The 24,132-nt window shown below is 34.8% G+C and overlaps 3 protein-coding genes and 1 pseudogene across 4 annotated transcripts; 3 read left to right on the forward strand and 1 right to left on the reverse strand.

The window, feature by feature from the left end:
* Positions 1-1,967: 1,967 nt before the first annotated feature.
* LOC130800413 (uncharacterized) lies at positions 1,968-8,953 on the forward strand. The gene is made up of 5 exons (XM_057663925.1): positions 1,968-2,249; positions 4,032-4,118; positions 6,275-6,334; positions 7,092-7,194; positions 8,039-8,953. The coding sequence occupies exons 2-5, from the start codon at positions 4,032-4,034 to the stop codon at positions 8,689-8,691; spliced, it is 903 nt and encodes a 300-aa protein (XP_057519908.1). The 5' UTR covers positions 1,968-2,249; the 3' UTR covers positions 8,692-8,953.
* A 144-nt stretch (positions 8,954-9,097) lies between these two features.
* Positions 9,098-14,167, forward strand: LOC130800411 (SNAP25 homologous protein SNAP33-like; annotated as a pseudogene).
* A 460-nt stretch (positions 14,168-14,627) lies between these two features.
* LOC130800409 (U3 small nucleolar RNA-associated protein 18 homolog) lies at positions 14,628-18,061 on the forward strand. The gene is made up of 2 exons (XM_057663922.1): positions 14,628-14,832; positions 16,020-18,061. Exon 2 carries the CDS (start codon positions 16,049-16,051, stop codon positions 17,765-17,767), a length of 1,719 nt encoding a protein of 572 aa, XP_057519905.1. The 5' UTR covers positions 14,628-14,832; positions 16,020-16,048; the 3' UTR covers positions 17,768-18,061.
* Positions 18,062-18,865: 804 nt separating this feature from the next.
* LOC130800410 (heparanase-like protein 1) lies at positions 18,866-23,703 on the reverse strand. 2 transcript variants are annotated; one of them, XM_057663923.1, is made up of 10 exons: positions 23,447-23,703; positions 22,161-22,423; positions 22,028-22,064; positions 21,740-21,923; positions 21,357-21,505; positions 21,046-21,279; positions 20,465-20,654; positions 20,244-20,369; positions 20,061-20,160; positions 18,866-19,303 (listed from the first exon to the last, which is right to left on the reverse strand). In XM_057663923.1, exons 2-10 carry the CDS (start codon positions 22,371-22,373, stop codon positions 18,911-18,913), a joined length of 1,626 nt encoding a protein of 541 aa, XP_057519906.1. In that variant the 5' UTR covers positions 22,374-22,423; positions 23,447-23,703; the 3' UTR covers positions 18,866-18,910. The 2 variants fall into 2 exon arrangements, with proteins under 2 accessions (XP_057519906.1, XP_057519907.1); XM_057663924.1 differs by lacking the exon at positions 23,447-23,703 and adding an exon at positions 22,517-22,844.
* Positions 23,704-24,132: the final 429 nt, after the last annotated feature.

Consider the following 24,132-nt stretch of genomic DNA (forward strand, 5'->3'; position numbering starts at 1 on the left):
AAGTAGAGCTGTTTATTGGCGGGCTACCCGCCAGGCCCGATCCGCTAGACCCGATCCGCCAGGCCCGATCCACCCGGCTCGAAAAACGGGCGGGCATGGGCAACGTTTTTTAAAAAAAATTTAAGTTTGGACGGGTAATATCCACCCGCCAAGATAAATGGGCGGGTAGCGACACAAAAAAATACCCGCGGGTATACCCGCCCGCCCGCTTAGTTTAATATATATTAAATTTTTAATAATCAATTATATTAAGTTACCCAAAAGAAAAAATACTTTTTGTTATTCTTTATTATCAAAAGTTGAATATATTTTAAATATTATTATTATTATTATTATTATTATTAATTATTATTATTATATGGGTACTTTCTCAAGGTACATCGAATATGTTTAATTATGGTGAGCCATGTTTAGAAATATATCTACCTATTGATGAATGATTTCCAATTCATATTTTTTTCCATGTTTGTATTTGTATTTTTTTAGTGATTTGAAGATAAAGCTTTATGATAATCATTTTATGACACTGTATTTTGCTATGTATCAGTTCACAATGTAGCATGCTGGTAATTCTTGGCTTTCTGCAACATATTAAGGTGTCGTAGGCTCAACCGAGCACAAAGTCATGTTTGCCCAAGTTTTTGCTCCGTGAATTTCCAAAAAAGTGCATAGATACTGGCTCGATCGAGCGATATAGTTTGACCACTCGATCGAGCAATATAGTTTGACCAATTCGAACGGACACTCTCATAATTAGAAGAAGATAAAGAGGAGGATGAAGATGACGATTGTGTTACTATTGACTAAGTTTTTTTGAAACTTTTTATGTATGTTTATATACATGTAATTCGAGTATTTTGAGACTTTTTATATATTTGGAGTATTTTGGACGATGTATTGTATTTTAATTATTATCAAAACCCAACTTTATATTTTGTATTATATTTTTGATATTTATGTAATAAATACCCGCCTACCTGCGGGTCCCGCCCGCTTTAAAAATGGGCGGGTAGCGACAAAAAATTATGCCTTCAAATGCGGGCGCGGTTTTGTATATTTGTGCCCGCGGGTAGATTTTATAGCAAATACCCGGTCCGCTACCCGCCCATGAACAACTCTATTTGTAAGATATCGAGCGCATTGTCGTCTAGCTCTCAAAAAGTGGAGAAAGTAAAGGGGATAAATTTGTAATCATTCTTCTCACATTTAGTAATGTATTTCTTCCTCTTTCTTTCTTCAACATTGGCTAAGACATCAGGGGTCCATGAGGAGACCCATGTGCTCGCAAGTGGTGAATTTCCAATTACATCCAGACAAACATCTTTGCCATGGAGTCAATTAAACAATAGGATATCCGTTGGCCTAAGATCTTTCCTTGTATCCAAGGAAAATCCCATTGGTGTCTCCTTACGGACTGAGATCCCGACTTTACAATAGATGTCCAAAAAGCATGTCCCAAACCAAATTGCGATCTCACGGGAGGCACTTTTACGAATTATTATTATTATTATTATTATTATTATTATTATTATATTAGATTATTTGCGAATTATCACTTTAAAGTTAAGTATTTTTGTGAATTACAGTATTAATGTTTATCTTTGCGAATTACGGTCACCTAAGTATTACAGTTTACAAGTTCGAGACAAAAACACAGAACTCCACCATTCTTGATAGTCGAATTATTGTGTTTTGGCTTGAACCCATAGATTTTAGTAATACTTTGGTTGCTATAATTAAAAAAAAAATAAGCATTAAGGCTGTAATTTTAAAAAGTAATAAATTCAATGTAATTCAAAAATTAAACTAATATTTTATTATTAATTGATCATTCTTTAGAAATTATTTTTAAAAGAATTATCATGGAGTACATTTTTTTTTGAGTTGAATTATCATGGAGTACATAATTCGCTGATTATTTATTTTTGAATATTAGATCATTAATAAAAACAGTAAATTTGACCCTCATTTTTGACTTGCAAGATTCTCCCATTCTAGGGTACTGAAGAAATACCTTTTTCTTCTTCATCCTTTCAAATTATTTCTAGGGTACCAATCTCCCCCTTTTTTTTTTCTTTTCCTCTCCCTTTTCAATAATTCATTCCTTAAATATTTGAATTTAACTGTCAGATCAAAGAAATTGAAATCTTCAGTTATTATCAAAATCAAATATTCGAGAACTTTTCCAATTTGGGGGTAACTGTTCGTTTCTTTATCACTGACGGGGGCAATTTATCATTCAAGCAAAGGTACTTTTTCATCATTCATCTATTACTATGCTCTAGATTATCTTTTTGTTTTAAGAAAGAGTATTTTGGGTAAAAGAATTTAATTTTTAGATTTTTGAGTTGTGGGTTTTGGATTTTGCATAAATAGGAAATTTTTGGCTTAATTAATTGCTGGGCTTTTGTTACATCGAGTTCAAAGGTTTAAGATTGAATTAAATAGTTGGATTTTCTTCTATTACTCAATATGATGAGATTTAAATTGTTCATTTCACAGACGGCATGGAATATTATGATTTTCCCTTCAATTACAACATTCCATCACATCATCTATTACCCAGTGCCATTGAGTGGCTCTGGACATGGTGGGTTTTGGGTTTGGATGTACAGAATCTTAGCCTAGTGATGATAAATAGGTTGATTTTGATTGACCCTTGTAGCAAATACCATCAACATCACATAAATAAGAAGCGTACAACATTAGTGAGTGGTTTTAGTTTACTTCATTATAATGGGAACCAAAGAACCATATAAATCTGACTCATGGAAATAAGGGACATGTTCAATTGTATGATAAGAACTCTTTATACTTGTTCTTAACCAATCGTAGAGTACTCATATTTTAACATCTATGCTATGTTAGCTTATTTCTGAAGAACTTTGATGTAGAGTTTTGAGTTGTCTATGTGTTACAAAATGATTTGGGTATTGTTGGCTGGGAGTGCTATGTCAGATGTTCCTCTGTTAGATATATCTAAGAGATGTATCCAATTGGTAATCAGTAGTTTGAGGCAGCCTCGAGACAAAAAATGCTAAATTCTTAATCTCAAGATATTATGATTTTAAGAGATTGTGTATAACAAATCTCTTTTCTGTTCATTCAATGCTACATGGACATTTAATGTTCCAACGCATGTAATTTAGTCATATCCTTATCCACTCCCTATATCCAAGTTAAGTCTACCTCCACATTTTGTAATCATCAGTTGTCCAACTCAATTATTTAGCATAAGCATCTTTCGGACGTTGTTGTACATGCCTGAAGCAACTAAGTCGGTTCTCATTTATCTTACCAACAATTTTAGTAACGCCTAACTTCAGTTGTAAATTTTAATTCTTGATGGAGCTGAAGATTTTTAATTCTTTGGTTTGATGGAGTACCGTAAAATTGACTCGTTAAAGTATGTGCAATTCTATTAATGTGAAGTTGCACATGATATTTGCAACAACCTATTTGTTTTCCAAGGGTAATATTGCTTACATCCAATTCCCAAAGACCTGCCTAAGTGGAAGTTGAGGTGAGAGTCATTTTGTGATATTTGCAAAAAGTTTTATATTACCATCACAAAGAAGATTTTGGATGGATCATTTTTTTTAATGTTGACAGGAAGTGGTAGTTTGACTTATACCATAGAGTTAAAGTAATTTTTGGGTCAACTACGCCATATAAACTATACTTCTGGTGATTTTTGAGGGTGGGTTGTGGCCTATCTTCGACATAATGTACCTCCATCTATGATTTCAACATAGGCATCACGATCATGTTAGATAGGAATGAACTTCGATAAATATGTTACCCTTGAAGTTGAGGTATGCGTATTTGAAGAGTGTGCCCATCATTCAACCCAATAAGACGTCATTTCTAGTTTTTTCTTTGTTTGTACAGACAGAGTATAAAGTTTTATATCTACTTATGTAAGGTTTTCATTTTTAACGTACTGAAAACTTTGTATCAACACATTTTGTAATGTTTTTGGTAAATTTACCATGGGTTAAATTCTTACTCTTCATTTTGTGTTGTTTTAGATGTCCACGAGTTCCAGGAGTGATACTACTGATGACTCCATTTTTGATGTGGAGGAACTATTACAAATTGAAGCAAGATGTAGAGAGGTACCTTTAAGTACTATTTTTTGTGGTTTTCTTGTCATGGAAACATATGTCAACATAGACGTAGAAAAAGATGATGCCTGAAGTGTTGTGTTTGAGCTATTAAGCACATAATATGTTGCCTTTGGGCCTTTTAGTGAGTTGAGCAACAGTGTAGCGACAAGTATCTCATCTCACTCAATCAGTGGACTTATTGGTCTTTGCAAACTTGTTTGTTGTAACCTGTACTATTCAAGGGATTCTAGTAGTAGTTAACACCATCCTTCCGTCAAGATAAAAGATCCCTTCTCAAGAAACTATCTAATGGAAATGTATTCTGACAAAAAGTGATTCATTGATTTAATTGTGGTAGAGTAGCAAAACAATATGTAATGTTTATGCATGTCCTGAAATCAAATTATATCTTATTATATGCTTCTCATTGCTTTACCTGCTACCTTATGCACTGGCCCCTTCAGGCTTGTGGTAAAATCATTTTGAATCAAAGGTTTGTATTGACACAACACTTTTTGGTTGAACTTGATGCAACAATTTGGATTGTGCTTTGCAATGATGATGGGTGCTTCTTTGATCATAGGAAATTTGTGTTAATATAATTATGGCATACGATATTTGTCAATGTGTTATCCTTGCATTGGCCTGTCTTTTGTATTAATTTTCTATTTGCCACGCCTACGGTTGTGAAAGAAGCTATGCAACCTTCCCGTTGGCTAGCGAAATTTGTCTATATCTATTAGCATTGTTATCGACCAGCTTGCAGAATCGGTTTGTTACTTATAAGCTTCTTTTTTTCTAAAAAGGTAATATAGATGGATGATGTAGATGTGTTGAAATTGTCCATAGATGTGTCCATGCTACTTCATTTCCATTACCTTCTATCAATATAAGCATTTTGTTGGCAGTACAGGTGTTCGTGCAGTTGAGGTGCTATAAGAGTAACCTATAACCGTTTTCCTTTATTGCATTAACCTGTTATGCATTAAGATCAACCGGTTACCAGCATTTTACCATTAGGTTCTCCAAATTTACACATCCCCCTGCTGGTGCTGGCTTTCTTCCTTAATACTAATAGCTTTTGGTCTGAACAAAAGCTCCTTTGAAAAATGGGAGCATTTAGCCTTAGGACTTTGAATAAGAAATACGACCATGTTGGAAAAGACTTGGGTTGGATTGAGAGGTGAAGCATTTATATTTGTTTTCGTTATATTTTATTGAACTAAAGTCGAGTCAAACCCTAGTGAAGCTCTTGACTCTTTTGTTAAGCTCTGTTTGAGCTCTTGTTTGTTCAGGTGCTATTAGGAATTCTTTATAAAAAGTTCAAATCAGAAAGTATTTGCTGATTTTCAAAATAAATTTGCAAATATACGAAATACATGAGTCTGAATCAACAAAGTTGTAGTTTTATTCACCAAGTATGGAAAAACATTAACTATATTTCCTAATGATTACATACTTTTTTATAAAAGATATTATATTGTATGAAATCTTGTAATGGAATATAGTAAATGGCTCCTTAAACCATATGCACTTATTATTTATGTGCAATGCAAAAGATGTTTGTAATTAAGGATCAATCAAAAACAATCTTTTTCTTATTATAAAGGGAAGGTCGCAACATGGTTTAAATATGAAATTGGTTTGTTAAATAATGGAAGTTTAATGACGGATTTTAAGCTTATCGTTCCGCAAAACCTTGTAATGTAACCTGTAATTTAAAATCATGGATTAGACCACTACAAGGTATGAAGCCTATTAGAGTCACTTGATTGCATGAATGTAATGTAACTGTAACATTATGGGTTTGCAGATTCTGTACGTGTGTTTATTCACTGAGACTACTGAGTTCAAAATATAATTGTTCATTTATATAAATAAAACTTCAATATACTTTCAAGTTCAATAATGTGTTGGTTCATTTTCTAGCTCTAGTCATGAGCTGTTGAGGGATCAAATTGGCATTCAAACTTGCATTAGAATCTTCATGAATTGAAGAACAGAAGGGAATAAAAAGCTTTTTGTTTTGTTGTCATCTGATATTAATTATCTGTCTGGCCGTTTCTGCCTTATTCTATTGTTCAGTCTATCATATAATTCAGCGGTTACTTTTGCAATACTAAGTTACTCATAGATTTCTTCCTTGTCTTTTTTTTTAATTGCAGTTAAGAAAAGAGAAGGATTTGTTGAAAGAAACGCAATCACAAAGCTTTGACCTGATCAAAGTAATATCTTATTTTTACCTGATCTATCTAATTTTACATTTTCTATGTCATTGTTTATTTTTTCAGCACTTCTGTAGTTTCTTGCTCTTTACCATCCTAAACTCCTCACATTTTCAACCTAAAGCATGGATTAAAATTAGAGGTGTTCAAAATAGACCGGATGATTCGATATTTACCTGACCTTATAACTCGGATTTGACCTGACTTAAAAAATGATTTACAATTATGTAAAAGTCAATGTAGACACAAGACCCGATTTTAAACCGACCCGAAACATCTAACCCAACCGATGACTCGAATGAACACCTCTAATTAAAATATGAATAAATTGAAAAGTGTGTGCCTAGTGGCGAAAATGTTCAAGGCATATCTAGGAATCTTAGATGGCTATTTCAACTGTACCCTTATACCTGTGTTTATTTAGCTCAGTCATTATGTTTTGCAACAGAAATTTATCACCTCTATTTTTCCTGTTTTATAATAGTACAGTAAAACGAGATGCTTTGATGAATTGAACTAGACAATATCAGTAGTTGATATACAGTATGTGTCGAAACTTCAAATTACAAGGACACTTGCATTGTATGAAATCATTTTACAAGAATTTCTTCTTTCAGGAAGGATACTGTTTTTTTTTTTAATTTTTTTAATTTTTTTTACCATTTTGTACATAAAGTTTCCTGCATGCGGTTATCCAATGAGTCCACCTGTTATTGTGATGCTTGATTATGTTCTTATCACGTTTCGTGCAATGCAGAGACTGGAACTGCATGTAAGGAGATTGAATGAGGCCCGCTTAGATGATAAGAGGCAAATTCAGGAGTTGAAGAAAGAATTGAATAACTGCCATCAGGAAATAGGTAATAAATTTTATGATTTCTGTCATTGTTTTGATTTGCTTACTAGTCTTTCTTTAATCTCCATTGTTTCTGCATTTTAGGTTTCTTCTATATTATTTGTTTTGATTGGTGATGGGTTATCCGCTCAAAGGAACTAAGATATTGACCCTATAACATTAATTAAAACATCATATCAGTGTCTTTAAGAGGATCTTTTGGTGGGGTTACGATATTTAGGTAATAAAAACCGCGTTTTAAGTCGTATCAAGGATATTTTATGGTTTCAACCGATATTTAGGTGTTACGATAAACACATCACTCCCGTTTACGCATCACCATTCCATTACAGGGATCGTGTTATTTTTACACTATGATTACAAGAATAAGATTGCTTACATCTAACCCTGTAAACTCTGCCTAAGTGGAGCCACTTGTATTATTAGGGCAATGGAATGTTGTACTTTTATGATGAGCTCATGTCATGAATATACAAGTCCCTATGCCATGAATATGATCTTAGATTGTTTTATGACGAGTCGTAATATGATCTCCTTTCTCCATATTTTTTCTTGCATGCTAAGATGTAGAAATGATTTTTACATGCTTACTTTGGTAACTAATAACTACTCCTATAACCGAGTGATTTTATATCACCCTTTTCAAGAAGCTTTTCTTTGCTTGTGGTTTAAGGTGGCAATCTTACTTCAATACTAAGTTTGTTTAACCTGTCCTTCATCAGTTCACTCAATTATATGTTTTGCACTTACGAGAACTTGCCTCCAATTGCCCGAACATTTATGCTAAATGCTATGCCTGCTTTTAAATCATCTTTGAGTCATTCAGTAAATTATTGTGTCAACTCCAGACTTTTTGCAGGACGAGTTAAACTCGAGGAATACAACCGTTAATTATTTGGAAGAGCGTGTCGGAACCTTAGAAATGAACATGAATGAATTAAACCTTCTGCAGGAGGAGGTTGTCAGATTAAGCGAGGAACTGAAAAAATCAAACTCCGCGTGTGATTTCTTGAGCGAGGAGCTAATCTCTAAGGAAACACAACTAGAACAATCAAGATTACAAATAGAAAAACTAGAAGAGTCCATCGCTTCTTCTGCGTTGGAGTACCAATGTGAAATCGAGAGCATGAGGCTGGAAATGATGGACTTACACCCGAGCTGCTTCAAGACTAAGGAATCCAACGAGTATTGTCAAGAATATAAAATTTTCCCGGGAAGTGGAGAAGATATGTCATCTGAACTCGTTAAATACGAAGAACTCGTTAAACAACTTAAAGAAGAACTTAAGAAAGAGAAATTAAGATCGAAAGAAGAAGCGGAAGACCTCACTCAAGAGATGGCGGAATTGAGATACCAATTGACGGAGTTGCTAGAAGAAGAGCGTAAACGTCGTTCTTGCATCGAACAAGTGTCTTTGCAGAGAATATCCAAGCTAGAAGCGCAGCTTCGGGAAGAGAAAAGGAGATATGTTGGTCATGTGTATAGTATTTGTGAAGCATAATAGTTTTGTTGAGTTTTTTACTATGTTGCTTTGTAAGATTTTGTGGACGCATAGGATGGAATCGAACCGGGTTTTGAAAATCTTGTGCGATCCCCCTCTTTTGCACGATGTATAGTGTGCTCTTATGTCCTTTGGTTGGAGTAAGGCTGCGTATATCCATTGTAGTAAGTTTGAAAGAGTAAAAGCTCATTTGAGATGACAAATATTTAGATGGGCTTATGTAAAGTTGTGATTTTAGAAAGAAAAGTGATCAGTTTTGTGATATTTTTTTGGCATGTTTGGTTGATCCGACCCGATATCAATTCATTATGCATTTAATGTGAATTACCATAAACTTGACCTACAATTTACAAATGACTTGATCTGATATCGAATTTAATTTGATTTGGATTAACTTTCTATTTTTCCTTAATAACTTGTACGATTGTACCCCTACTCATAGTGCACGAACTAGATATCAAGTAAACGCGCTATGAAATTTGTCTAATATGAACCCACATATAATAACCTTATCTAAAATTAATTAATATTAATCTTGAAGTGAAAATTTTTTTATTATCAGATTAGATAAAGAATGAGAGTGGATTATTAAAGAAAAGGGTGCAAAATCAGTGTGACAAATTAAAATGAAAACCGGTGCAAAATAAAAGGGACAAAAGGAGTATTAATCAAGGAGGAATACATATAATTGTCAAAACTCAAAATGAAGTTTAAAGTGAATACTTTTATGTTTCATCTTTTCTTGATTGCTTTTGCCCCCTTTCAACCTTAAATCTTGTCTTGACCAACTTGGAAGATTCTTACTTATTCTTGTGATTGATATCTTGTTAAGAATATGTTATTTATCAATCTTTTGCACAACCGTCAATGCTTTCGTCACTCGTATTATGATTATGGAATTGTATGTTAATGCTTTGTAATTAAGAATTTATGATTTATATGTCATTTCATTGTTCACTTAGTTCATCTTATGCAGTTTGCAGATGTGGTTTCGTATTTGTTGTCGGATAATTTGCAGCTGTTGTACCGTTGTTTTGCGTAGTGAATTTAGAATTTTTCCATTGTGTGCTTATTTTTGAAAATGATTGGTACCAAGAACTCACCGTTGCATAAGCCTAGCTCTGCTGGCCCGAAGGTTTATAGTAAGGCAAACAATATTCCGTTTGATTCTGATGATGAGTCTGATAAGAAGCCTACTCAAGGATCCCTTCCAAAGCCTTCTTCTGCACCATCGAAGAATTTGCCTAATTTTAGGATGACCAACCCTTTTGATGATGAAATTGAGAATTGAGAAACCGAAGTGACTTCATCCACATCTAAGTATAATTTCTCTTATGCGCAAAGGAACAAGTACAAGAACGATTTCTATGACTCAGGAGGTGTGGACAGTCAAAGTGTGGAGAAATTAGGAAATTATGCTGCGTACAAAGCTGAGGAGACGACAAAGACTGTTGATAACTGTTTGAGGATTGCTGAGGGTATAAGACAAGATGCTACTAAGACGCTAGTTACTCTCCATCAGCAAGGTGAACAAATTAGAAGAACCCATGAGGAGGCTGTAAATATAGAATATGATCTATGTCGGGTATGGTTCTTTTACTTTATCAATTTACCATCAAGTACAATTTTTGATGTAAGGTAGGTACTGTCATTTTGATGTCGTGATTATCAGAAACGTAGCTCATAATGCTACTTGGCCATGCTTTTGGCAGCTTAAATTTATGATTATGAGAAACGTAGCTCCTATTCTCCCTGGTGATCATAACCATTCTCCAACTGTGAAACTGCCTGCCACTCCTTTCCCTCCTCTGACAACCTTACTCCTCTCCTAAAAACACTTCCCCTTCCCTGAAAATCACAGCTTCATTCTTATTCCTCTCCCCTGCGCTCACCGCTGATTTGTTACTTGTTTTGGGGCGTTTTTGTGAGGCTCAAGCATGGTGTAAAAATGCAGTAATAGTCGCGATCGTGGTAACGGAACGGTGATGTGGTAAGGGGAGTGATGCGATTATCGTAACGCCGAAATATCTGTTGAATCATAAGATATTCCTTGATACACCTCAAAACGCGGTTTTTACACCTTTGCAATGCGGAAAATATCAATTCGTTTATTTAAAAACCTTTACGACGCAACTGATGCAATGCGATGCGGCCTTATTTTTACACTATGGGCTCAAGGGACTTTTTTGTGGCCAGAGGTTTGTTTCTTCACCAAAGCAGGGTGGGTTTTGCATGAAGGGGGGGTAGTTTTTTGGGAAGAAAAGTGGTTATATGGGGAGGGGTGATTTGATGGGCGTGGTGGTGATGGTGTTAAGGGATGGGGGGATTTTTTGGTTGGTTATGACCATGTAGGTGGTGTGTGGTATTACAGGGGTTGGGGAGGCTTTTGGGCTGGTTGGGAGTTGGGACCATGTGCATGGGATGGGCAAAAGGTTTTCAGCAGGGTGGGCATAGAAAGGGTGAGCTTGTTGTTGGTTGTGGTTGGGAAAGGGAGGGGAAGGGTGAGTTGAGGCATATTCTTTGTGAAGGGATCAAATGACCCCACTTGACTATCCTACATTCTTTGTGGTGTTACACTTGAAAATTAGGTAGTGATTTGCACACCCATATGAACTTCACTTGGAAGCTCATCTGATCATTGTCGAAAAACGTGCATATCTTCTTTACTAAATTTATGTAGTAGGTTCAATTATCTCTAATTCCCTTGAATTTACTATTTCCTTTAGTTTAAGGAGCAATGAGTAATAGAGTGTATAATTGTTATTGCAGGGGGAGAAGCTTTTAGGAAGTCTTGGGGGATTCTTTTCTAAGACTTGGAAGCCAAAGAAGACAGCTCCGGTTAGAGGTCCTTTTATGTTGAGAGGTTTGTATGATTTTTCTTCTTAGCTAATGATAGCTACACACTTGAATCAGTCGCTTACAGTTTCAGATCTGAATTTCTACAGATGATCCTGTTTGGAGCAAGAGTAATCATATGGAACAGAGGGAGAGGCTTGTGTTGTCTATGCCGAATGGGTGCTCAAAATCTCGGACTCCACCACCTGAACCCACTAATGCACTGCAAAAAGTCGAGGTATGTATATCTTTATCAGATACAAAACTTACTAGCACCCTTTAAGGTTGTTCCCTTGCCATTGTAATCATGCTTAAACTGTTGATCACGTGTAGTGCTGTTCAATGGGCCGGACCCTCATTTTAAGCCCTTATCTTGCCCGTTTTTAGAAGGGTTTTGTAAGGACCGAAAATGGGCCATGCCGAAAATAGACTTTACTATAATTAAAATGAAGCGGGCTATAAAAGGGCTCAATAAGGGTCGGAAACGGGCCTTTGTAAATAGTATAATTAACATAGAATTTAAATATTATAAATAACAATGTCAATAAGGATTATTAATAATTTTTCAATTTAATTATTATAGATGATATTTTAATTGTTATAAATTGATAAATGGGGATTAAAATATTTTTTTAGAAATAAAAATGGGCCTGACCGGGCTTTCAAAGCTCAGCCCACTAAACCCCATATTAAGTTAAAAGGCCTTTATCCAACTCGCCTCATATTTACTTAAGTCCAATCCGGCCTTATCCGGCCCATTAAACACCCCTAAATTCACATCCTTTAGTCGTTGACAGGTACTTTCTGTAGTTTCTTTCGAGCTGCATACATGAGAATATGATTTATGGATGCGTTTAATTGCTATATTTCCTGTAACAGGTTGAAAAGGAGAAGCAAGACACTACCCTGTCAGACTTGAGTGATCTTTTAGGCGAGCTAAAGGTTATGGCTCAGGATATAGGATCTGAGATCGAACGGTTAGTTTTTCCTTTTCCAGCCTTTCATCTTCTTATACTACTATTTATTCCTGTACAGAAGCGAATCCAGAATAAATTTATTATATGGGCTAATATTAGTTGGAAACGCCTTTGTCAAAGCGCATAGAACGTCATGGATTTCGAATACTACTTTATTTTTCATAACCCGGGCCATGGCCATGCCTGCCCGAGTCTTGATACGCCCTTGTAATAAATGACAATGTTATAACTGCTGATTGAAGTATTTGGCAAGCCATTTAACATGAGATTTACTGTTATCGAATGTATGTTTGAGTAATTGGGTTAGTTAAAAGTTGGTAAATTAGGAGGAGAAAGAGCGGGTTGTATTACACCGAGTAACGTATTCGATGTTACCAAACAAATAATACTCGGAAACAGATCTCATTGCCAAATTCGGTAGATGTAATTGTTTTCGTCTATAAAATGTAATGTATAGTCAGGTTCACCATGAAAGTAATTCGGCAAAGATGATGTTAACTAGGTTTGTAGTTGGTTTTTCGGGTGTTCGATCATTCATCTGCGAGTCCCATAAATCGGTTTGGGTATTCTTTAAGTGTATTCTGTTCTTTTCATATTCTTACCGCAAATTGATTATTGACTTTGAATCAACTGAAGGTTAGACAATTGAAAATAATATTCAGTTTTATAATACTTGTACCATTTTAGCTTGACACAAGTATTAAATAAATGATTGATTGATAGCAAAATACTTGTTCTTAAATAATGACAAAAGATTTTCAAAATAATAATAATAATAATAACGACAAAAGTTTAAAAGTTAATATGTATGCATACTTGTAGTAGGAATAATAAGATAAATAAGATAATTTATAAATTACTTTATTACATATATAATTACGTAGCAAATAATCAAATATTGTAAAAAAAAAATTAAAAACGAAAGTTTAGCACATACTAGGGAACATAGGATGTATTATTTTTGCGCTAAATAATCAAAAATAAGTAAAGTTTGTAGTGTTGATGACCATTTGAACAACTAAATGAAAATGATACACGATTTTTCAAGAAAACGGTTTCCTTCCTCACGCATAACTGATTCCTAAAACTCCTCTAAATGAAAGTTATCGACATTAAATCCCCATTTACATATATGTTTCGCACAATGATATGTCAAATTTCCTAAAAAACTAACCAAATTATCAAGAATGAATAAGATGAAAGGACTAATGCTTTTAATAAGTTAATTTCTCAAAAACAGTCAAAAATCTCTATTTCTTCCTCTCTAATTGAGTACAAAATAAAAATTATTATATATCTTCCCTTTCAATTGGGTTTTATATATCTTTCCTTTCAATGTGGTTGACCAGAAATGTATTTTTATTGAATATCATTAACATCTACTTTACATATCACAAATACCTATTTTTACATACCATAAACTCCTACTTCACGTATTATAACCAACAAGTAACAACTTATCACACTATAACCACACACTGTAAATATCTTAAACACTTACTTTTCATACCATAAACACCTAATTCATATACCTTAAAACTCTTACTTTATATACCATAATCACCTACTTCATACCATAAACTCTTACTTAATAGTACATAAACTCCTACTTATGTATACCATAAACACGTACTTTAACTCATAAAAAAACCTACACTCTTTATAGACACCAACTTCAAGCACTATGACAAAACAAAAAATATTCAAAAATGAACAAAATAAAAATCACATGCAAATTTAGGTTGAAGGATAAACAAACAACTGAAAAAATAAAGCAAAAATTGTTTAAAGTTTTTTCATGTAAATTGAATCTAATTACTTTTTGGGTCGATCTAAGAAATTGTCCTTTAAAAAGATCGTTCATCTCAACAATTGTTGGGTTAGCTTAGGACCTAGGCGCCTGTGAGGATCGGTCGAGTCCACGTAAACATCTCCGTTTCTTGGACATAATACACTCCAAACCTTCGGCCTGAGCGGGCTACTAAATTGTAGTATAATAATAAACTCCTTAATAAAAATCCCAAAATCATATTTGTATTTATTTTATATTTATATAGAATTAAAATCAATTAATGTTTTTACATTTACTTTAAAATATAAGAGATCATAGGTTTCCTCTTGAAAATCGTTGTATTATTTTTCATTAGTTTGATTATGTTGTCATTGTAAGAACTAACCAAGCAAAGCAAAAACCTCAAACCTTCAACCCTAAAAAGGAGACACAGAAGTCCTCCACTGTGCAGTGTGCCGCCTCCCTCTCCAGTCTCCCACCGGCTCAATTCCTCCACAGCTTCGGTCTGCGGCCGCCACACCGGCTTCTTCATTGAAGGTACTATTTCTACGGTTCTACCAATCTTGAATCTAGGGTTTTTTTCTTCTTTAATTTTTATTTATTGTCTGATATTCATTATTTTTGAGTCATATTTCATTGTTTTATTTTGTTTTTTTGTTGATTCTAGTAAATAGCAATTGTGTTAGGTCAATTGATTTTTGGGGTTTTTGATAATTCTAGCAGATATCAATTTTATTAGGATAACTTATTGTTCGGGTTTTTGATGATTCTAGCAAATAGCAAGTAACAATTTTTTGAGATTTTTGATGATTCTAGTAAATAGCAATTAGCAATTGAATTGGTAATTCCCTCTCTCTTTCAACCTTTTATTCTTCTTACTGCTTTGGTCATTCCTTCATTTTAACATTCAATTTGACATATTGCTTTTCAGTTTACTTATTACTTCTATAATCATGTTTTCCTATTATGATTTTCAAACTTTGCACCCCACTTTCAGGGTTTTGTCTGATAATCAAATTTAGTTTTTTTATGCCTTGTAAATCTTGCCCATTATAATACTGATTGATTGTGATTGAAAAAGATCAAATTTGAAGCTGATTGTATAGTTTAAAGCTATGTTTCAATGGTTTCTATCCTACAATTATTTGAAGCTGATTTGTTGTGTTGATGGGGATTAATCAACGTCTAGGATGAATTGGTGATTGAGAAAGTATCAAATTTGGAAATAAATGCAGTTTTAAAGATTTTGTAATTGAATTTATTGCCATTCGATATGAAGCACATGTTTCTAAACACCACTTGAGGTAGACAATGTGCTTTTTCAGCTTGGATTGTTGTAAGCTTTTACGGCTTGTTTGGTAATCGATACTAAATGGTGGGAATGGTAATGGGAAAATTAGCTTAATTTTGGTAGGAATATCTGTTGGCAAAATTTAAAGCCATGCTTTTTGTCCTTTAACAATCTTATTTCTTCACAAAATTCATTTCATTACATTACCATTTGAACATATGTTATTAGGTGGTAATGGAAAAATTGTGAACAAAATACTTTTTTATGATCAAACTTTCATTACCATGGGAATGAAATGATACATATGAAAATTTATACTACAAGTCATTCCCATTACCACCAATTAGTACCGTTAATCAAACGGGCTGTTAGGGTTTTATTTTGTTGTGTTCCATTTTTAGCGGAATATTTATGTTTTTAGTTTTATTTGCAGTTGGAAGAGTACATTCTTGCACAGTAGAGATGAGTTTAATTTCTCAGAATGCGGTTATTAAGGATAATGCCAAGAAGAAGAATAAGAAGTCTAAGCGTGTGGATAATGAGGATGAAGAGTCTTCCTTGTTGGAAGGTGTAGAGGAGGTTATAGAAAAGGAAGATTCAGATATTGAAGCGAGTGTAACTTATAAGAAGAAAAAGAAAAGGAGTGATACAGAGGTGAAGAAGATGTTACTTGAGGAAGAAATGGAAATGCAGAAGTTGGGGAACTTTTTGTTTGGCTCTTTGCATTCTCCAGTTGAATTTGGAAAGGAGCATGATGAGGAAGGGCTAGGTGGAGTAGTTTTGGATGACTCTGAATTGTTTATAATGGACCGGTCTGGTAATGATACCATGTCGGTGTATGAAGATAATTCAGGGTATCATGTTGAAAATATGGATGAAGATGGCGATAAGCAACGGAAGCCTGTTTGGTTGGATGACGAGGAAGAAGAGACTACCGTTGACATTTCAAAGGTTAATAGGTTGAGGAAGTTAAGGAAGGAAGAAGATGAGACTGTTATATCAGGGTCTGCGTATGTGTCAAGGTTGAGGGCTCATCATGCTAAGTTGTACCCGGGAACAGATTGGGCCAATTTTGACTCGAAAATCAAAAGGTATGATTCTGATGATGAGTTTGAGGTAGAAAATGGGTCGGTTGTTGCGTCTGGATATAAAAATGTTGATGATATTCTTAAAACAAACGAAGAGCTTGTTGTGAAAAAAGGAGCAAAACTTTTGCCCGGAATTCTCGAATACTCAAAATTAGTAGATGCCAATGCTGAAGATCCTTCTAATGGTCCAATAAACTCCGTCCAGTTTCACCGAAACCATCAGTTGCTCCTTGCTGCTGGACTAGATCGAAAGCTGAGATTTTTCCAAATCGATGGCAAGAGGAATAAAATGATGGATGCCATATTCATTGAAGATTGCCCTATTAGAAATGCTTCTTTCTTGCCTGATGGGTCACAAGTTATCGTTGCTGGAAGAAGAAAGTTCTTTTATAGCATTGACATATCCAAGGGTAATGTTGATAAAATCGGGCCACTAACTGGAAGAGAGGAAAAAAGCTTAGAAGTTTTTGAGGTTTCCCCTGATTCTCGTACTATAGCTTTTTTGGGAAACGAAGGTTACATCTTACTGGTGTCTGCGAAAACTAAGGAACTGATTGGCACCCTTAAAATGAACGGAACAGTTCGATCACTAGCTTTTACAGATGATGGACAACAATTGTTAAGTTCCGGTGGTGATGGACATGTATATCACTGGGATTTAAGAACGAGAACATGTCTCCATAAGGGTATTGACGAAGGCTCCATTAATGGTACTGCTCTTTGTACTGCACCAATCGGGAATCTGTTTGCAGCTGGATCAGCTAGTGGATTAGTAAATGTTTACAACCGGGATGAGTTTTTGGGTGGCAAAAGAAAACCCATTAAAACTCTCGAGCATCTACGCACTGAAGTAGATTTCATGAAGTTCAACCACGATGCCCAAATATTAGCCATCTGTTCGAGAATGCAGAAGAGCAGCCTAAAGCTGGTTCATGTTCCATCATTTACCGTCTTTTCTAACTGGCCGCCAGGAAACAGAACTCTACAATATCCTCGATGTTTGGATTTTAGTCCCGCTGGAGGTTTCATGGCTGCGGGGAATGCATCGGGAAACGTTTTGCTCTACAAGCTGCATCATTATCAGCAAGCATAAGATCATAGAATGTGCTGTGTTACCAATTTTGTTTGAAGTAATAGGAACTCTGGTGATGAACAGAGAAAAATAGTCATTGTGAGAATTTTATATGTTTAGTTTTCTAGACTTTTTTGGTTGCAGTCTCTAGAACTTCGGCTGTTGACTTATCAGTGTATTATTAGCTTAAAACAATATATCTACCTATTGATGAATGATTTCCAATTCATATTTTTTTCCATCTTTGTATTTGTATTTCTTTAGTGCTTTGAAGATAAAGCTTTATGATAATCATTTTATGACACTGTATTTTGCTATGTATCAGTTCACTATGTAGCATGCTGGTAATTCTTGGCTTTCTGCAACATATTAAGGTGTCGTAGGCTCAACCGAGCACAAAGTCATGTTTGCCCAAGTTTTTGCTCCGTGAATTTCCAAAAAAGTGCATAGGTACTAGCTCGATCGAGCGATATAGTTTGACCACTCGATCGAGCGATATAGTTTGACCAATTCGAACGGACACTCTGATGCAATTTTTCAGTTGAAATACGCACAGGTTAATGCAAATGATGCATATTCGAACTTAGGACGTGTTAATCCGAAGATTTAGCTACTCATTTGTATTTGTTATTAGTGTTCATGCTTCATATTGTTCATTTACAAGAAAATAACCGCTTTTTTGTTCTTTTTTATAGGTGCCACATCATAATTGATCCCAAAGCACTACTTTGGGAGAAATAGTTTGTATTACAGTTTAGGTTGAGAAGCCAGAAATCATTTCTTTCATTCTTTGTTACTATTATTTTTCTATATTCTATCATTATTCTTATAACACTAATTAAAAATGAAAAATGGAAAACATCATTAGGATCCTTCACCATACTAAAATGTGCTTATTGAAATTTAATATGTCGTCATTATCATCATATCCACCCAGTGTATCCCGCCCATATAAATTATGATCAAAGTCCGGAAAGGGAAGGAAGACAGTCGCCATACCCATAAAGGAGAAGGCAGCCTAAGTGCCCCTCGGCTATGATTGAAAATGTATATGTGCTCACCCATAATTACAAATTACAACAGTTCAGAAATAGATCAGAGAGGATCTAATCTGAATCATACAGCTAAAATCAGGCCACTTAATTGACCAGACTAAACAAAGAATCATAACTTACACACTGGAGCATCAAAGTTAGGAAACACAATGAAGGAAATAGACAAGGGGGATATATATAGAGGAGAATTTACAGGAACAAGCACAGGTTCCATATTTGGAATGTTTCCGTCTTCTGTTATCTGTAACGGTATCCCATTTAGTACCATCGTTTGGCTCTGTAGGTTCCCTTCTTTCGGTGTCAAATGGTATTCCTCGCGATGCAATTGTCCGTCCGAGGCTTTGCTTCCAACCCAAGATACCGTCTTCTTAAGGCCACGCATGAATGAACCTTCGGAGTTAATACCGTTTGATATATGCACGTCTTTGTTCATCGTGTTTTGCAGTTTCACTATGAAACGGGTCTGCTTGCTTAGATTGATCAGTAGTAGAGTTATGCCCGCCTGTTAAGAGAGGACACACGATTGAGCACGCCTAATAGTTGGCTTTAACATCTTAAACAATGTACGTAAGACACGAAAGCATCAAGATCTAATGTTCTTTTCGTTTTGGATTCATATTTTTCCGACTAACATTACTTAAGATTTCCGTTGGTTAGAATATGCTTGATACTAATCTTGAATTCTCAATCACGACAGTTAAAGCCTCACCCACCTTTTAATTGTAACTTATGTTACTCGGACTCTTCATTTTGCTTCATGTACCTGTATCCAATCCTTGATGCTCGGACATTGGTATGGCACTTAGACACTTCATTAGGTGTAAAATTGAATATTTAGACGTATCCGACACTTGGACACGTACCAGTATCCAACATCACTACCCGAGTCCAAGTAACATAGATTTAACTATAATGATCTACATGATAAACTCTTAGCTAACTCGCGTAGATTAACTCCAAATATTTATCAATCCGTTTTCAAACATTTTTATTTTTGTGTTAAATCCTTTATCTTGGATTCATCCTTATGGGTTCAAAAGGTCTAGGATCAGTCGAGTGTCAACCGGAGAACTCATAAGGAACGTACAATGCTATTCTCATTTGGGTTTAAAACTAAGTTCCGACTGACAGAAAACGCCCTAGAGCATAAATAGGCAGCCGTATCCCATTTTTTTACAGAAAGTTAACCACGAATGATTGAAGTTAGAAGCAATCAGGTCATATGAAACCTACAAAGACTAAATAAAGGAAATACATACTCTTCCTTTAGTGCAATGAGCATACGAGCGCAAGTAAGGTGAAGCGACATTATCAACTTGAAGGACCTTCCGCCCCATCAGTCGATTCCACAAAAGTGCGCTGAAGAAACGAAACATTTATCAAACATAAGCATTTGAACATAATAGTCGATTAAACGAAAGGAAGGTTGTAGAATCTCTTGCCCATAGTAGTCAGGGTTAGGCACAAAGGTAGTTTTGTCGAGGAGGCCATAATTGCCACCGATCAACGTCTGTCGACAGTACACTTTAGTATTATATGTAGCAGCTAGTCCAAGCTGATCCAAGTACCTAAATATCACAAGTGAAACAAACTGATAAGACATCTCTAATCGTTGTTGTTAGAAGTTAGAAACGTACGAGGAGTCGAGGACTAGTAAAATTACCAAAATCCATCGATGAAGGCATCGGATACAAGATGGCCTCCGCTGTTGAAAGCACCACCAGCTTCACCGACCCAAGCATGAGTCCAAGGACCGTACTCATGGATTGTTTTGTTGAGAACGTCGAATGTTTTTGATATTTTACTCAAGAAAGTAGGATCCAATATCTTACTTGGAAGATTCGGATCATTACCTGAAACCACCATAAGAAATTAAAATCCCGTAAAGATAGAAACCAACACGAAAATGCTGCAGACATCATTGTCATTATCATCATACCCAACATATCCCACTGATAAAAGTTATGATTAGGGTCCAGAGAGGATTGAATGACGGCAGACCGTACCCTTTTATAAGGTTGCGGCAATCAGACTCTCGGCTGCAGTAGGTTTATATCAAGTAGGCGTATTTCAAAAGTGATCATATTCGATTTGGAGAAAACTCCGATTATCACATTCACATATTTTTCCTCGTGGAAAAGCAACTCACTAAGTTAATGACTCAATAAGCTGATCTTTAGACAATCAAATCTCAATGCAGCATGGAAAAAATAGGCTGCAAATACATGGAACACAAGAAGTCACCTGCACCCAAATTGTAAATATGATGGGTCAAAGCGTTAAGTACTCCTGGCCCGGTAACCTGGAGAAGCCGAGTAAACCAATCCTCACTGAAAAATCCTCCCGGTGCTAGAAGTGAAGGTTTTGAGGGCGAGCTTTTGTACAATTCATCGATGATTCCCTTAAGTTTTTTCAAGTCATTCCCATACCGTGCAGCATCCACCCTTGCACCGACCCCACTTCCACTCAGTTCATTACCTAAAAGGCCAAAGGTTAGCTCACCTGCATAATGTACAACAATAGTATGATAGACAAAGTTGTTTCAAGATGCATACCGAATTCCCACGAATCAATCTTGTAACCCTTTGAGACGGTGTACTTGATAAAATCATAAGCATTGCTAGAGTCCCAAGGTCCGATCCAAGCACCATCTTTGGATTTTTGTCTTCCGTAGAGCGCATTTATGCCAAAGGTAATAACTGCACTGCAATAGACGGAATATCCAATAATGTAATTAGAGAATCCATTGCACATAATATTCTTCGGAGGTGTTTAGAACAGACCCGATATCCCAATATTCATTCGACTTAAAAATGAATTTGCAATAATGTAAAAATTAATGTAGATGCAAGACCTAATTTTGTACAGACCCTAAACACCTGACCAGATTTCGACTCGATAACCCGAATAAACACCTCTAAACATATTCAATGCTTACCCCGTCTTACTAAAAAAGTTATTAAGAGCATCCCAACGTCCCAAGCGCAAGCATCCGGTTGAAAAGCCGAATAATCCATAATTTCCTTTCCAAAATGGATGACAAGAATGTTTCAAACTTGGAACACCATAAAGTACTTGATCTTCCAAGGAACCTCCAAGTCTCAATCTCAAATGCGTGAACGCTATCAAGTCATTAATATTATTGTCATGCCAATAGGCTTCAGTTCAAAAGGTATAACAACGAATGAAGAATTGTACGACCATGTTTAGAGTTCAGATCACAAACCTTGCACTGCTTTTGCAAGAAGTGAATGTGATAAATTCTGCATAAGTAAACACATTATTCATTAGAAGAGTAATTTACACATAACAATCAAAACAAAACTCCATCAACGATAAGAATCGTAGTGATATTATACCAAGTTCATTATCGAAGAGTATCCCCATGGACATTGGTTATAGTCACACTTATTGTGAGGCCACCAATCGATAGTAGCACAAACATAATTTTCGTCTGTCTCGGCTACAATATGACCCCCATGGACACCTAAAATGGCCCTGGTGATTTCTTGTGCCAAAATTGATGGAAAACATAACAGCAATAAACACAAAACCAGCTTATGTACTCCCATTAGTGAATTAGAGATTCACCTCACCCCTTATACTACAAGATTTAGAGTTTCTGCAATATATAGGAATCAAATTATTAGAAAAAGAAACTTCATAAGGATTCCTCACTCAATTGAATCAGAGAAAGCTTAGTATTGTTTCTTACTACTATCCTGAATTTTGATCTAATACCCACCAAGATAGAATAAGCAAAAGATTTACGCAAATTGTTGTGTGAGACAGTCTCACCAGAGACGTTCCTTAAACATGGGTTGAATAGCCCGATTAATACTATAATAAATAGCATATGGGCTTCTTATTTTGAGATCGTCTCACCTAAAAACAGTCTCTCACAAAAGTAGTTCAAAGATTTAATCTTTTAGGCACATCCTACAATGAACTATAAGTAAGGATCAATACAAACTAATAAGACAATCACTTTTGTAGGAGAATTGTATTTCCATTGTTCTTACTTTGATTTGTAAAGGCCTAAAGGGTGGAAATGTCTACACAAGTTTGGAATTATACCTTTATAAGGAACAAATACCACTATTTCCACCTAGCCTCCATTTTTATTATTCCTTGTCTCTAACTTTCCTATTAAGGAACCATATTCATCAAAAAAGAAATTTCTTTTTCCATTGTTTTCCTTTGAAGCAAATACAACATAATCTTCAACAAACATTTTCTAAAAGCTTTATCCTATAATGATCAATCAAAGAAAAATGTTTTCACATAACCAAAACCCATGATCTATATTATACTCCTTCTGTCCATTCGAATTTGTTACACTTCGGAAATCAAAGTGAGAATATAGCAAATTCAAAAAAACAGACGGTGCTTATACCAATAAAGCTAAACTTTTTTCTCATTAACCCTGCAAATTATTCATTGGGAAAAAAACCAATAAATCTTCATTTTAGATAAACAAGACAAAATACTAAGAAAAAACTTGACTTTGCTTATACCTTCAAAATTTACAATTTTCAATTACTAATGAAGAAATTTAAAAAATGGGGGTTATACCCAATTGAGTTTAACAACATTAAAAGGTACCCAGATGAAAAATTCAGCCAAAAAGGTTTAGAAAACTTACACTTTTGCATCATTATTCTCCAAAACCAATAATTTTTCCTTAAGAAAAAACTGTACATGAATGAAAAAAATGGAAACTTTTCTATAATTGGGAAATTAAAGTGTAAATCAGCTGTATGATGGCGAGGTTTATAGATCTGAGTGTCAGATATTGGAGTGAGAGTGACAGTAAAGTCACAAGTCACAAGTGTTTTAGTTAGAAGAGGGTTGTTGTGAGCAGCTAGCTAGCTGTAACAACTATTGACAGTAGAGGTACACATTCGGATGTTCGAAAGTTTGAACGAATTATCTTATTGCATTATTTATTAGAAATATTAGAAATATTGTATTATTTATTCATTACTTTTAAAATTTGATTAGTTTTTTCTTTATAACTTTAAATATGATTAAGCGGAATATTGTTTAATTTGTCTTATTGGAAAGATTATAAATATTAAATTTAAGAAATATAATTTTTTAAGATACATAATTAAAGATATTAAAGATTATATTAGTAGATTGAATTGCATGAAAAAGTCAAATTACGACTATTTTGAAATGAATAAAGAAATATATACTTCATCCATTTTGAAATACTTGTTACGTTATAATTATTAATACTATTTATCGTTTAATCTTATTAGTACTCCATATTATGATTTGCGAATAATGTGTTAAAAACATATAATTAAATGAGATGTTCTTTAA

This window comes from Amaranthus tricolor, chromosome 14 (assembly GCF_026212465.1).
Source record: "Amaranthus tricolor cultivar Red isolate AtriRed21 chromosome 14, ASM2621246v1, whole genome shotgun sequence".
Taxonomy (NCBI): Eukaryota; Viridiplantae; Streptophyta; class Magnoliopsida; order Caryophyllales; family Amaranthaceae; genus Amaranthus; species Amaranthus tricolor.